This window comes from Cavia porcellus, unplaced genomic scaffold (assembly GCF_034190915.1).
Source record: "Cavia porcellus strain 051 isolate PalLab524CR breed Dunkin Hartley unplaced genomic scaffold, mCavPor4.1 scaffold_6, whole genome shotgun sequence".
Classification (NCBI taxonomy): Eukaryota; Metazoa; Chordata; class Mammalia; order Rodentia; family Caviidae; genus Cavia; species Cavia porcellus.
Window position 1 is genome coordinate 28350725 of NW_026947489.1, and position 16394 is coordinate 28367118.

The following is a 16394-nucleotide window of genomic DNA, read 5'->3' on the forward strand; positions in this document are numbered from 1 at the left end:
TTAGAATTATTTCTACCTTTTTTTTAATCTCCATGTATTTTTTTTCGTTTCCTTTTCTTTAAATAAATTAAAAAAAATAAATAAATAAATAGTTGCAATTTGCTAAACAAGTAAATCTTACTTGTTACATATTCTCACCATGAATATGTGTGAGTGCCACACACAAAAGCACTGACACAATACTTACGTTAACTAGCTTGATTATAGTAACATTTCTCAATGAATATGCAGGCCAAAGAAGCACACTGTACACATCTTTTATCTTACTCTCTTTTGTCTATTTTACATTGTGTGTGTGCAAGAGAAAGAGATTTAGGCCAGGGATTTAGCTCAGTGGTATAAGTGCCTGCCTGGCAAGTGTGAGGTCATGAGTTCGATTCCTGATACCAAAATAAACAAATAAAAGAGAAAGAGATCTGACTTCCTATGGACTGTATTCCATTTCGTTGTGTCCTGCCATGTTCAGTTTACTGTGGAATTCCTGATTTCAAGCATTATATTTTTTAATTCTAGGGATTTCCATGACTCTATCATGAAATTCAGGTTGCTGCTTAAATTCTACATTTTTGTCTCTAATTTCTTGAACTTATTAATCATGATTTAAAAGCCTTTTTAATAATTTCACTTTTTGAATTACCTGTGATTTGTTTCTATAGACACTGTTTCTCTTGGTTTCTAATTGAATATCCTGTTCTCAGCATATTTCATATTTTATTGGAAATGGGCATTGTAAATGGATTCCCCTCAAAAAATAGACAGAAAATAAATACATTTCTAGATGACAAAAAAAAAAAGAAAGTCTAACTTTAGTTTCTGTCAAGGAATTTTGCCAGCTTTCAATGGAGTTTTAATTTCCTGGTAATCTCTTTGGATGTTTCATGTATTCTAGATTTTGTTTATGTTCTTCATCAAAGGTTTCTCTCCTTTTCTGGTTCCTCCATTCTTCCATCTGTGTCTTCTTGAGAGGTCCTTAGCATTTCTTTTATTAACCTTTTTATATCGTGCTTCACTTGAATTAGAATTTTAGTTTTAAGTTTGTCTATGAGGTCACGAAGGTATTTCTTTATGTCCACTGACGCTGTGTCCGATACTGCATGTTTGCTGCCCTTGATCTCTTCTGTATTTACCTCTCCTGGACTTACTTTCTCTGCTTCAGCCACTGGAGGCTTTTTCTTGTTTCTTTCTCTTGTCATGTTTCTGGTTTCTTTCAGACAGGTGTATGGTGGAGGCCTCAGGCCCTTTCCATATTGCTTACAGTTTTTCTGAAGCGTGCTGGCTAGGGGATTGTTGCCCTCGCCAGTTTGCTATTGATCTGTGAGGTGCACATAGGGATGATGCGGGCTGGCCCCTCCCCTCTGAGCCAGTCAACCGGCAAGTGCCTTCAGCACATTAGTCTGTGCCATGCAGACATCACAGGTTCAGGACTATTGGGTCCTGAACCAGGGACGTGATGCAGCCCAAGCAGATCCCACCAGCTTGCTTTGTGCCAGGGCTGGCTGATTGACGCCACTGCGGTTCTGGGTTCAGGCCTGCCCTGCCCAACTCCAGTATGTCGTCCAGCCGGTCACCCTACTCCACGGGACCAGATTCCTAGCACTCATCACAGGTCAGTGTAGCTCTCCACATTGGTTCTATTCTCCCTTGCGCCACATCCTCCCACCAACAGCCTTGGGCTCACCAGCCCCCAATTTCAGACTTCAGCGCAACCATGAGTTTTGATTCAAAGACACACCCAGCACAGCCCGGGACCGGCTCCAATGAGAGCACATCTGGTTTCAGCCTTTCGTACACGTTTTTCCTTCCTTCCTTTCCTTTTATTTTTCCTAAATTTCTTCCTGGATCGTGAGAATCCCTGTCTTTTTGTCTGGTCTTCTCGATGGTGTTAAATTCTAGCATCTGAATTGTTTTTCTCAGAGAGGCTCTCTACCCTGATACCTATCAATCTGCTATCTTCCCAGAATCCCCTGAGCAACTATTTTGAAGACAACAATATACAATATAATAACCACTGTTAATTTCCTATCTTGTTTTGAAATTCTGTATCATTTTTAATGGTTTTAAATAAAAAAATACAATTGTCAAAAAATAATAATACAAAGTAGTAAGTAACAGTGGAAATTTATAAAGTGTATTATGGGGTCAGATATGGTGGTACTTTCCTATAATCACATTCGGAAACTGAGGCAGAAGAAATACAAGGATGAAACCCATCTCTGTGACTTAAACTTAGCAAAACCCTTTCCTACTAATGTGAGGAACTGTGTTGTTTAGTGGATTACTAGGATTTCCCCAGGAAGAGAGGTGGGCTGAACATCACAGTCAGAAAAAACAAATTTGTACAAGACCTCACAACATGGCTACATGGCAAATGGCTCATTGTGGCTGGGCTTAGGATGTGACAGAGTGACAAGCTATCACATGGGGGAGGCAGATGGGATCAGACTGTTCAGGGGTATGTAAGGAGCCATTATTTCATAGAAGCAGCTTGTAAGCCCTTTTCAGGACAAGAAAAGGACTAGAAACCTGCTTCGTATTCTGCATATTTCAGCTCAGGACCCCACACTTAGTTTCTGAGGCTAAGGATGCACATTTAAGGCACCTTATGGCAGAAACTATGTAGGAGGCCAGGGTAGAATCACTGCTGTCTCTGTGATCCACAGTTTGCTTCTTGAGGTCTCAGTAACTATGGTCAGCTGTGAGTTCAAAAGAAGGGCGGCCAGGACAGTGCAGAAAGATATTTTGAGAGACAGCTACTACATTCACGTAAGCTTTTTATTACAGTATAATTGTTTAATTTTATTAGTTTAATGTATTTCATTTATGTTTTACATTTCTTACTGTATCTAATTTATAACTATCACAGGTATGTGTAGGAAAATATATATATATATATATATATATATATATATGTAAAGGGTTCATTACTATCCCAACTCAGCCGTCTGTTGGGGGTTTTGGAACTAAGTAGTCTAAGAGGGTACTGCTGTATTACAGTGTTAACTTGGCTTGGATGAAATCCTTGCCATATGTTCATTAAAAATCCACAGACTGGGCTAGGGATATAGGCAGTGGCACAAGTGCCTGCCAGGCAAGCGCAAGGTTGTGAGTTCAATTCCCAACACCAAAAAAAAAAGGCAGCCTAAAATCCACAGATTTCCTTTTCCTAATGTAAGTAGCTTTGAAAATTATTTGTTGTACATCTGTTGCATCACAAATTTCCAAGCTTGAGTAGGGCAAGGTATAACGTGCTTTGGACATGAAAGAGCTCTTCTGTTCAAATCAGCCCAAATTTTTAAAGATCAAAACATCCAAGTTGAGACGAGCAGATAACCTGTGAAATGTGTGGGCTGGTGACAAACCAGAATAAATCCTCATTAGTGAAACTGAAGCTACGTCTTGAATTGGCAACTGCCATTTGATGGTCTTAGGTATTACATAGTTATTGCCTTTTTCATCTTTAATGTGGCTGTACTAGAGAAGGATGGTCATTTATAGTGACATTTTACCTCTTTCCAAACAGAAAACAACATTTATGTCCATGATCTGTTAACATTTCAACAAATCACTACAGTCTCAAAGGCAAAGGGAGCATCGCTGTTCACCTGTGACCTCCACGTGAGTACATGCAGGAAAAGCATGGCGGCATGCTTGTGTGTGTGCAGTCTGCTCTACCTTTGCACAATTCTGTGAGGAAGTGGAACTGGTAAGCTCAGGCCACGTGAGTCGGAAGAGAAGTGCTAGGGTTGGGATTATCATGGAGAGATTTCTCTCATAGTGCATGGTGTGAAGCTGAGATATTTGCATTCCCTCTGTGTTTTAATTAGAAAGCCAAATGTCTGAATGTGATAATTACTCATTCAACTCTCATAGAAGCCCTTGTGATGGATAAACAACTAGTGGGAAAGCAAAAGTGTGATAGTATCATGAACATAATTAGAACATTAAATTGATTTGTTAAACAGATCACTGAGGGAAGTCTTTATTGTTGAAGCTTAACAGCTTCTTATTTTGCTAATTCATTATTCTTACAATCTTCAAAAATCTGCCTCACATCCCTATATGTGATCTCTTCAACATGTGTGCTTCACTCTGATGTTGCATTTTTTTGTTTTTTTAAAATTTATTTTATTGGTACTTTTTAGATATACATACACCATTCATTGTAAGGACTTTGTACCTGTACATGATACATCTTAATTCTTTTTCTCATTTCCCTCCTCTCCCTTCTCCCTTGATATTGCATTGTTTTATGCTTAGAACTTTCTTTCCCCAACTCTTTTAAAAGGGGTAAAGCTGAGTGTGGTGGCTCACACCTATAATCCCAGCCCTTAGGAGGCTGAGGCAAGAGGATTGCCATGAGTTGGAGGTCAGCTTTTGTTACATAGTAAGTTCAAGGCCAGCCTATACTACATAGTGAGACCCTATCTCAAACACCCCTCCCCCCAAATAAAAAATAAAACAAAGGGGTGAGAGTAGGCCTGGGATCACTGGCATGTGCTGATTCTTGTCTCACTCATGCTAGTCTTGAGTAATAGACATTTAAGAATAGAGTCATGTAAGTTAAGGCCTACACTGCGATTTTTGGCTAGTGGGACTTGGGGATAAAGTGCTCTGAGTTGCTGAGGACATCTAGGAGGATGTTGGGGTTCTCTCCAGCTTTGCTGGCAGCATGGCTTTTTGCTACAGGGGATTTTCAGCTTAACTGCCATTTCAAGGTAGAAAATCTCTGATGTAGTTGTCACCAAGTTACAGAGTCATCCTGTGCACGTCCTTATTTGCTCTTGGTATCTCTTCCCAGCACACAGAGACTGGAGAGGAGGTGTTGCGGATGTGTGTGGCAGTAAAAAAGAAACTGCAGCTCTATTTCTGGAAGGACAGGGAGTTTCATGAATTGCAGGTGAAGTCCACTGATAATGGGTCCCTGGGTTGGGTGGGAGCTGCTGCTGTAGACCTATAGTGTGAAAGACTTCCTGTGGCTCTAATGGAGTTTAGGATCCCAGCTTACACTCTCCCCATCTGAATACTCTGGTATAAAGTAGTTGAGAGCTTGTTCATGTCCACTTGTGATATATAATTCTATAGCATTGTATAGATTGGTTTATTCCAAAGTGGGCTTTACCTTCTCCAAGTGCACTTTGCCTCATTTTTGAATGACTTCTATTTTTATTATGCATGGTTTCCTGGCAGTGTGCTAGGAAAATTGTGTCCAGATGAGGGTGAGAGTTATTTTGCAGAAAAGAAGTGAAATAACAGGTCATAAGTTTTGTTTATTTTTTTCTTCTTGTTTTATTTTAATGTCTTTTCAACTATATTTCTGTTCTCTCTTTTCAGGGGGATTTCAGTGTATCAGATGTACCCAAGTCTATGGCGTGGTGTGAAAATTCTATCTGTGTAGGTTTCAAGAGAGACTACTACCTGATACGGGTAAAGCTTATTATTTTACAGATATCATCTGTTTACCTTGGGAAAGATGATTATGTACTTGGGAAAGTTGATTATGTACTTCTGAGGTAGTAAGTCGGGAAACCAACATAATATAGAGCTTTTGGCATATCAGTTTGTATGTTTGTTTACTTTTTATGCTGTTAGAATTTTTCACAAATAAGATATCTGAGTAATTTAAGCCAAGCAGTGTCTACTCTTTGTTTTCTCCATAATGATTATTTGTGGCATACATCTAATTATTAGGACCATGGTCACTAGAGCTGCTCACACATGACCTGCTGTCCTCATTCACTTCAGTCTTTATAGCTTTGAATCTCCTACCTCCCCCAGTCTCTTAGTACAATTGTTTTAAAACTTCTTTTTGAGCTGGGCATGGTTGCACATATCTATAATCCCAGCACATGGGAAGGATCACTTGGAGACTCAGATCAGTCTAACTTACGTAGCAAGACCCTACCTCAAAATTTTTTCACTGTTTTCTTACATTTCAAAAGCTACACATGTGTATTATTTTTTAAAAAAAAACAAAATCTAGATAAGGGACTAAAGGAAGTACAAATCATCTGGAATTCCCCTTTCAGAAATACAGTGCTGTGTCAGTTCATGAATGTAATTTGTTCTTTGGTTTTGGAAAAGATGGCCACATTTGTGTTTGGGTGGGAAAGTTGACTGGGGTCATGTTTGTTACCCAGTTCAGAGTTTGCAAACAAAAGCAAAGTTTTGCCAAATGCTTCTGTTTGTGAACTATATTGTTTGAATACCTCTTTTTTTGTGTGTGTGGTACCAGGGATCGAACTCATGACCTCATGCTTGCCAGGCATCCACTGAGCTAAATCTCTGGCATGAGCCATATTGTTTGCAAACAAAAGTGTGTGTGAATCAAGGTGCCACTGTAGTCACTAAAGGATGAGAATGCATCTTAGTGGTAAAGTACTTGCCTGGCATGCACAAGGCCTTGGGTTCAATTCTCCAATACTGCAAAAATAGATAAATAAAAAGGAGAAATTTTTTAAGTTTTTGGTTTATGGGCTTCTACCTTTTTATGAATATATCATGTATATTAGTCACTTTTCCATTGCTGAAACAAAGTACTTGACATATATGACTTGTAAGAGGCAACGTTTATTTTGTCTTAAGATTTCAGAGGGTTCGGTACACAGTTGATTGGCTTTGCAGCAGAAATGGCTTGGCAAAAAGTCTGGGAGAGGAAAGCTGCTCAACACATGGCAGTCAAGAAGCTGAGAGAGAGGGGCCATGGATAAGAATACTGCACACCTATCCAAGTCACACCCCCAGTGACCACCTCCTCCAACAGACTCTACTTCTCAGTGGCACATTTAACAGCGTTACCAATAGTGAATCATAGATGAATGTGTTTAGAGCTCTTGTAATCCATTTGCTTTCAACAAGCACCACTTCTGAACACATGAGACCTTAGGTAGACATTCTAAATCTAGATCATAAATAACTTCATGTTATACACATTGTTTTATAGTTTGCTTTTTCTCCCAATTTAAATGGTAAAGATCTACAACATTTTTTCCCTCCAATGTGTGTCCTCTGTGTAGAAAATGTTTCTATCCCATTTATTTCATAGAATGAACTAAATCCCTTTGCTTTACTCATTTTTATTGATCCAGACTTGCCAATTCTGGAAGACTTTCTTCCTGCTCCCTAATGTGTGAGTTCTTCATGGTTTATTAATATATTTGTTCCATAGTTTATTTTGAAAACATCCATCAGCATCAGGGTTACAAATCCCTGGAGGAAGCACTCCTGTGCAGCAGTCTAATAGCAACAAGGCATAGAGGTGCAAAGAGGGCACTGTGAGGTGGGGGACTGAACCGGAAGTTGGGGGAGACTCAGTCCTCTGACATTTTTGTTCATATATGTGCCGGACAAGTAGTGTGCCACTGAGCTACATCCCCAGCCTCCTTTACCTTCTTGAGTGCAGCATCCTAAGAGTAGGAAATCTTGCTTCAATTAAAAATTACTTTCTTTATTGATGTACATTAAAATTCATTCTTTTTGGTATACAAAGAGTTGTACAGAGGGATTTTAACCAGTGCCTACACTTGTATAACTAATACCACAATCAAAACCCAAAACTATCCTATCACCCCCAAACTCCTTCACACTGCCCCTTTGAGATCAGCCCCATGTTTGTCCAGCTCCCAAAACTTTGGTAACTACTGATCTGTTCTTTGTCTTCTAAGATTTCATCTTTTCTAGAACTACATATAGTCATTAGTCTTTGCAATTTGGATACTTTTGCTTGGTATAATACATTCCACATTCACTTTAATATGACAATAGCTTTTTTTAAGTGGCTGAGTACTGTTCTGTTTTATGAATGTACTGGAGTGTGTTATCCATCAGTTGCAGATGAAGTTGTTTCTAATTTTTGGCAATTATGATGAAGCTGCTATAAACATTTTCATTTGGATACTGCGCAAATGGATTTGCATTTCTCTTGGGTAAATGCCTAGAGATGGGTTGCTGGGTCATATAGTAAGTTTATGTTTAATTTTACAAGGAACCAGCAAACTGCTGCCTCTCCCAGCAGTGTATGGCAGCTCAGGTGCCCTGCACTTTCTGGCACCTGGCATCATCCAATTGCTAGGTAGACACTGTTCTCTATATTAGAGCACTAGTCATACAGTACTATAAAGGTTGTCATAACAAACAGATACTTACATCAAAAAAAGAACATTACTGGCCTCCCTAGGTGTGGGGTTTTGCCTGGACATTTCGACCATTCTTGCCTCTGGCCAGGGAAAGCTGAGTGACTCACTCTGTATCTTCCTGTAGGTGGATGGAAAGGGGTCTATCAAAGAGCTCTTTCCAACAGGAAAACAGCTGGAGCCCTTAGTCGCACCTTTGGCAGATGGAAAAGTGGCTGTGGGTCAGGACGATCTCACCGTGGTGCTCAATGAAGAGGGGAACTGCACCCAGAAATGTGCCCTGAACTGGACAGACATCCCAGCGGCCATGGGTGAGACTAGCGGTCACTGCCGTTTCCCTTTTAGGCTGGGTTGTGTCATCCTTGTGTAATGAGGTCCCATCCAAGCTCTAGCAGATTGCGTTGCACTGTGTTGTTCATGTGTATAGGTTCCTTTCACGCACATAAGTGATGTTTCAGGGCCTTTAAAAGCCCAGGAGGATCACCACAAGTTTGAGCTGAAGTTTTTGCATGAAGCTGAGTGTTGCTCAAGAGGAGAAAAATGTAAATAGAAATGTACGTTTCAGGACATGCTTGTCTACTGCTATTTTTACTTATCTCCTTTTCTGATGTCTTTTTAATGGTTTTATTGTATCCCCTGTCAAGAAGTCTATATTTGAAAGTTAGTGACAATTGCTCATTTGTTCCAGTGATTTATATGACTTCATTTGATGTCATGGTTATTGCTGCCATTCCTTTTGTAGCTTAGACACACAGACTGCAGTTAGCTGACCATCTCTGACTGGGTATCGAGTGTTTCTGCTGCTCTGCCTGCCTCAGGTACCCACCTCTGAGGAGGTGTTGCGATGAAGCATCTGCCCATCTTGTTTTTCTTTTCTTTTTGGGGTGGTGGGGAAGGGACAGGATCTCCCTATGTGTTTCAGGCTGGCCTCAAACTCACTGTGTAGCCCAGGCTGGCCTCAGACTTGTGGTGCTCCTGCTGCCTCAGCCTCCTAAGGACTGGGATTACAGGTGTGCACCATCACACCCAGTTTCAGCATCTGCCTACTTCTGCAGCAATTTCTTGGCAGCCAGAAACATGAGCACTGATAACTAGTTCCTGTGGTGAGGGGGGCACACAGACCTGCGTTGGATCTTGAAAGACTCTATAGTTTTAGGAAAAAGGATGATGTCACAGGAAAAGAGACAGAACACTTGCTTCAGATGTTCATTTGGATGCATTATCTTCAGCCTTTCTCAGGGAAGTTCACTGTTTTAACTAGGAAGATTCACTGCATAGCCAGGTCTGGACTAGGACAAGTAGGAAGTTTGGAATCTGGCTTGAAGAAAAATTTCCTTGCATTGGAGGCAGAAAGAATAGTTGGAAAAGTGGGTGTAAGTGCAGAAACTGTGTAGATTTGTGGGAAGCCACTGCCAGGACTGAGGTGCTAAAGCAGTGGTCTGTGGATGGAAGAGTAGGGTGGGGTCCAGGAAGCCAGAGGCTTCCTCAGTGGTAGTGGTCTTGATAAAGGCATTGTGTTCTGATGATAATCAAAGATGCATAAATCAGAAGGACGGTATTTTAGAAGGCCCAAGATTATGTGTAGTAACAACTTTGGAAGCTGAGAGGATCTGGGAGGCTTCTTTGTGTCTTAGGGAGCCCTGGTTTCTCTTCAGGTAAAGCAGCTTGGCAGACTAGATGAAGACCTGTGAAGCAGTGTTTGAAGTGTGTCTGAATCTCCAGCACGGGAGGTCCTGTGTTAAAGCCTTTGCTGGTATCACAGTGGGTTTCACAGTCTGTGCCTTAATTTCCGGGGCCATGTCCTGAGACCTGTCCTCAGGAGTCCTCTGGGCTGCTGGTAGGATGAGCCATTTCTCTGGCTTTCCACACTCATGTCTCTGAGACAGTGCTGTCCTGGCACCCGCCCATCACACTGACCACCGTGAGTGTCACCTCCTCTGGCTCCTTATATAAGTGGGCCAGGTTAAAAAGAATGAAGAAATTTTGCAAAGTTATACAAGTTAATACTAAAGAAAATTATACTAACTTTCAAAATGAGGCTAGCATAAAAAGAGAAAAAAAAAAAACACAGTCAATGAGACAATATGCCCTTGGGGCCGGGTTTGTAGCTCAGCAGCACAGCGCCTCCCCGGCAAGGATGAAACCCTGAAACTGAGTTTGATTCCTGTTACCAAAAAAACAAAACAGAAGAAAAAAACCTTGTCTTAAAATTTTCTTTTAGTTTTGGTAAACTAAAAAAAAAAATATCAGCATAATAATAACAAGAGCAATAAAAATGATGGAAATATGTGGACCCTAAATAACTAACTTCTTAGTTTCCTTTTAGCTTTGAGATCTTATGATATTATTCAGAGTATTAATTGCAAATGTAATAGGAAAAACTTTATCAGAAATAGATAATTATAAATAAAAATTAACAGCAAGTGAAATACACCAAGAAACTATAGGGATTATGTGTTTTTGTTGTCTTTTGTGGGAGTTGTCTGTTTTTGAGACAGGATCTTGCTGTGTGGTACAGGCTGGCCTTGAACTTACTCTGGGTATCCCAGGTTGGTCTCAAACTCAGCAGTCATCCTGTCTTGGCCTCCCAAGTGCCTGGATTCTAGGTGTGCGTCACCACACTTGGCAGAATACAGTATGTTCTTTAAAGTTAAATTTCTGTTTAATTATGCCACCTAGTGGTTTGCTTTTTGCTAACTTTTCACATTAAAACTATTTTTAATATTGTGAAAAACATTTAACAAAATTCATCATCTTAACCATTTTTAAATGCAGTAATATTAAATGTATTTTTTAACTTTTTCATCTTGGTTAACAGCAGCTCTTAGACCTAAACAACTACCCCTGACAGCCACTATCCTGCTTTCCATTTCAATGAATTTGACTCTTCTAGACACTTTCTATAAGTGGCATCAATCAGTAGCTGTCTTTTTATGTGACCTGGCCTCTCACTTAGCATCATGTCAAGGTTTGTCCAAGTTGTACCATCTGACAGAATTTTCTTCCTTTTCAAGGCTGAATGATACTCCATTCTGTGTATATATCACATTTTGTCTGTCCATGCACACTCGGTTTGCATTCACCTATGGCTGCTGAATAATGTTGCTATGGACATAAATATGCAAATATCCCTTTCAATTCTTTTGGCTCTACCAGAAGAGGGATTTCTGGAGCCTTTGGTAATTTGACCTGTAATTTTCTGAGCAACCCTCATGCTGTTTCTTATAGCTGCTTCACCATTTATTAGTACATATTTGCAGTACATGGTGATTATATTACTGTGTAGACTGCTGGGGATTTAGCTCAGTGGCACAAGCACTTGTCTTGTAAGTGCAGGGTCATGAGTTTTGTCCCTGGTTTATAAAAATAAAAACTGGTGGTACCATTCCTTGTGTAGAGTTGGTACATGGACTTAACACAGCAATTCTTTTCTTCATATCTTTTCTCTTCCCTTTCTCTCCCTCTCTTGATCGCCTTCTCATTTGAGAAAGATCTATCTCCCTACTTCCTATTATTTATCTTTTACTTTTAAAGTACTCTATATTTTGAGGTTCTCATATAAGAGAAACCATGTGATACTTTGTGTGTCTTTCATTTATTTCATTTAACATTATGGTCTCAAAGTGCATCCATTTTCCTATAAGTGACCCACGTTTACCCCTTTTTTATGGTAGAATAATACTCTAATGTATGTAAATAACCACATTTTCCTTATTCACTCACCTGTTGATGGACATATAGGCTGACTCCAAGATTTAGCTATATGAATTGTGCTGCTGTAAACATAGGTGTGCATGTGTTTCCATAATATGATGTCTTTAACTCTTTTGGGAAGATCCCTAGCAGGGAGTCAAACAGGATTTCTAGTTTTAGTTTTTTGAGGACTCTTCATTCCGATTTCCATAACACTTTTAAATTTTTTTTATTTTATAGTGTCCTTTGTAATGAGTATGAGGTAATAGCTCATCACAATTTTTTTTTACCAGTTCTTGATATAATATGGAACATAGCTGTGAAAATATTTATTTTATTTATTTATTTTTGCTTTTTTGAGAAGAGTCTTGCTCTGTACTTCAGGCTAGTCTTGAACTCACTTACATAGCCCAGACTGGCCTCAATCTTGAAGTAGTCCTCCTGCCTCAGCCTCTTGAGTGTTGGGATTATAGTCATACACCATGACAGTGGCTGATATGTTTTTATTTTTAATTATTCTTTCTTTCTGTGGTACTAGGCTTCAAACTCAGGGTCTCATGCGTACTAGGCAAATGCCATACCACTGAGCTCCACTTCCTTTTTTTTTTTTTTTTTTTTTTTTTTTGCTGTTTTTTTGAGACAGTGTCTTGCTATTCTGTTCAGGCTGGCCTTGAGCTCACTTTGTAGCCCAGGCTGGTCTTGAACTCCCAGTGATCCTCCTGCCTCAGCCTCCCAAGTGCTGGGATTATAGGCATGTGCCATCACATCTGGCTCTATTTTTCCTATTTTTAAGTTGATACAATTATATTTAATTTGTTTATATTTAATTTCTTCAGTAAAAAGTAAAGCAAAGCGTTATTCAGTGTCATTATAAGTTTGTGATTGTTTACTTGTTTTGTCTTTCTTGAGATAGTCTTTCACTCTGCAGTTTAGGCTGTCCTGGAACTCATTTTCAGCTGAGGGTGACCTCCAACTCACAATGATCCTCCTGCCTCAGCCTCCCCAGTGCTGGTTATTACAGGCATGTGCTATCATGCCCAGCTCAGTTTTTGTATTTTAAAGGCTATGTTCTGTGTTAGATCTTTCATCACACAACCTCTAAAAAAAAGAAAGGCTTTCCTCATAAGAGTTTTGGGCTTTTTACATACTGACTTCTTTAGTGCTTTGGTTCTACTTCACCTGCATGTTTAAGCTCTGGTTTGTCCCATGCATATTATATAGTACAGGCAGGAGAGAGTAGATATATTTAGGTGTTATTTTTTAAAAAATAGAGAAACCAGGTATTGTGGTACCTGCCTATAATCACAGATGGTCAGGAGGCAGAGGTGAGAGAGTCACACTTTAGCACCTATCTCAAAATAAAATTCCAACACATGATGGGGGTGAAAGTGCTCAAATCGTAACAGCCACTGAATGGAACATTGCACCTGTGAAAATCAGGCAGAAACGCTGGTGAGCCATGTGGCTTGAGAAGTAAGAAACTGCTTTTCTTTTCCTCTTTCTGAGATGAGGGAAGAAACAGTCTGTAGTCAGCTTTTCCCCTGAGGCCTTGCTAAAGGCTGCCACATCCAGCTTTTGTCCAGCTGCTTTTGACTGAAGAGAGAGGGCATGTGTGGGCGCGGGGTCGGGTCCCTTTGCAGAGCCAGCACGTCCTTTCTGCGCAGGAAAGTTCCCTCCTTGGCATCACTCAAGCTAAGTGATGTCCTTCCCTTTCGTACCATCATGGGATGACTATTTGACTGTGGTATTTGACTGATGGTATTTGACTTTTATTGAAAGTTCATTTGAACGCGGTGTCACATGAGCAACTGAGTCTGTAACAGAGCTTTTCAATGGAGCTGTAGCTCAGCCCATTCTCTCTTGCACAGAGCACCAGCCCCCCTACATCATCGCAGTGTTGCCTCGATACGTGGAGATCCGAACGTTTGAGCCAAGGCTTCTGGTGCAGAGCATTGAACTGCAAAAGCCTCGTTTTATTATCTCAGGGGGGTAAGGAATTTCTTTTTTCACTGTGGCTACCATGCTATCTCCAGGGTTAAAGTCGCCTGTGTCTTCATCTTCTACTGATAATCTTACTTCTGCATCCAGATTGAACATTATCTACGTGGCCAGCAATCATTTTGTTTGGAGACTCATTCCTGTTCCCATGGCAACCCAGATCCAACAGCTGCTCCAGGATAAACAGTTTGAATTGGCTCTGCAACTTGCAGTAAGTCTTATTCCTGAGATTTTGGGGTGAGTTGCCTTTGTTTTCAAAAGGCCGAATGTGATATAGATGGTATTTAAACAGTTACTTTTCTTTAAGTTTGTGTGACATGTTGCCCATGGCAAAGCAGTGACTGTGCCCTGTTCCAGTGGAGCTTCCGTTTCCAGGAATCATGTCTTTTGGTCCTGGACATCGAACTCACAACCTCACACTTGCCAGGAAGGCTCTTAGGCCCCTGAGCTAAATCTCCAGCCCCTCCAGGAACCATTTTGAAATTGACTTTTAGCGTCTAGGTCTTACTCTTATAAACATTCTCAGTGATGATGATTATAATCTGTGGAGAGTGCATTTGATTTCAAGAAACAGCGAAAGTCATTCTGAGCCTAAATGGAACAGTGCAGATTTAAAGACATTTGGATGAAGATAACAAAAGTTAATTTTGAAGCATACCAGCAATCCTTGCACTTGGTAGGCTGAGTCAGGAGGATCACAAGTTTAAAGCCAGCCTTGGCTATGTAACAAGACCCTGTTTCAAAAAAAAAGGGGGTGTGGGAATAAGCCTAGTCATATGCCGACAGTGGCTAGACTCAGGTGGCCATAGGGAAGGAAAGGGAAGAAGGGGACTGATATGTTGTGAAGAAGAAATTAGATTTGGTAAGGACTGATTAAATGGGATATAAGGGGGAAAGGTAATAAAAAGTTTATTGTACTTTTGTGATAAGTAGGCTCTTTCCCAACTCTGCAGTCTCACCAGATGTTTCATTCTTGAGCATACCGTGTTCTCTGTCATTTCAGGGTCTTGCACATATCTGTCCCCTTTCCCATGAACACACCCCCCTTTCTCCTCCCTTGCCATCCCTGCCTGGTTGCACGTGGCTCACTGCCGCTCTTCCCTGCTGCCGCAGGCTTGATCCCTGCTGACGCCCGTCCTGGAGCCCTGCTCAGACTGCTTCTGCCTTCATACCTACCCTGTCCCATTTTAGATTTTTGCTTTAAAACTAATTTTAAGACTTTATTCAGACTTGACCAACTTTTTTTCATTACTGTCCTTTTTTTCTGTTCCAGAATCAAATCTGGAAATTGTATTGCATTTAATTGTCACATATGCTTAGTGTCCTCAGGCCTGTGACATTGTCTTTCCTTTCCTTGTTCTGCATGACCGTGGCAGTCTTCAGGAGTACTGGTTAGGCTATTTACAGAAACCTTGGTGTGTTTTAGTTGCATGGTTACTTGTGGTTAGATTGCATCTGTGGGGGCAGACACACGTTGGTGCTGTGCGTCCTGAGCTTCTGTGGCTTCTAAGATAGTGTCACCCAGAATATGCTGAATATGTGTTTACTGGGTTAGTAATCACTTAACCTGTTCTACTCTCTTGGCAGGAAATGAAAGATGATTCTGATAGTGAAAAGCAGCAACAAATCCATCATATCAAGAACTTGTATGCCTTCAACCTCTTTTGCCAAAAGCGTTTTGATGAGTCCATGCAGGTCTTTGCTAAGCTTGGCACAGGTAACTACAGGTGTGGCTTTGGGATAGGAGCTTATAAGGCTAGTAGACCAGGCAGGTCAGGGATCTTAAACTTCTGAGAATGGGGAAAACTGATCCTCGGGCCTACCATGATCTTGTGATGGCTATAATGGTTGCATATCTACAGTCCTAATCTGGTCTTATCCATAACCAGAAACTTGGAATTTTCAGACCATATATGTACTTGATCAGGTAGTATCTATGGGATGCTGTCCTACACAGAGGTCCCTAGATTGAACAGTAGGACACATTCTAGAGCCATCACAAGACAACACTACAAAGTCTTTCCTTTTCTTAGTGTCTTAAGACTTCTGCTCATACCTAGGCATGAGCAGGAACTTTGACAGTAGCCAGCCTACTCGGCCGGGGCTGCTGGACCACTGTGTGTGTTTGAGTTCCCCCTTGCATGAGGTGGACAGTGCTGATGTTTACCAGTGTGCTGTGTAAATGAGGTGGCCTCCACTGTGGAGCACTGTGTGTGTTACTGTCTTTGTTAAACATGTTATTTCTACATGTTCCTTTTTCTTCTTCCTCCCCTTTGCTTTGCCTTTCCCCCCATCCCTCAACCCTGGCCTGTAATGCTCTATGGTAACTCCTATATCTGTTCAGGTTTCTTTGTGTGTGTGTGGACAAGGAAGCCAATTCTGAATGCCCTAAGCAGCATCTGATAAGTGAAGCAGGATGTGTTAGAATGTTGGTGGTTTGGCAGCTGGAAGTGCTAAACAGTTGCCAGGTGGCCAGGCTTGGAAACAGCTCTGTGAGTGCTCCCGGCAGGAAACAGGAAGCTGAACAGCAATCACTCTGTAGCCAGGACCAGCTGGGCAATCCTGCTCAGGCAT

At 40.8% G+C, this 16394-nt stretch overlaps 1 protein-coding gene across 2 annotated transcripts in view; it reads left to right on the plus strand.

Annotated features, from left to right (window-relative positions):
* The window catches only part of Vps39 (VPS39 subunit of HOPS complex), a 52531-nt gene that overhangs the window by 23310 nt on the left and 12827 nt on the right, over positions 1 to 16394 (plus strand). The window contains exons 5-11 of one of the 2 annotated variants that reach the window (XM_003475713.5): positions 3521 to 3615; positions 4799 to 4897; positions 5332 to 5424; positions 8257 to 8440; positions 13691 to 13811; positions 13911 to 14031; positions 15408 to 15537. In XM_003475713.5, the coding sequence (XP_003475761.1) occupies positions 3521 to 3615; positions 4799 to 4897; positions 5332 to 5424; positions 8257 to 8440; positions 13691 to 13811; positions 13911 to 14031; positions 15408 to 15537 (843 nt within the window). Of the gene's footprint in view, positions 1 to 3520; positions 3616 to 4798; positions 4898 to 5331; positions 5425 to 8256; positions 8441 to 13690; positions 13812 to 13855; positions 14032 to 15407; positions 15538 to 16394 lie in introns of both variants that reach the window. The other variant, XM_063250197.1, reaches the window with a different exon arrangement.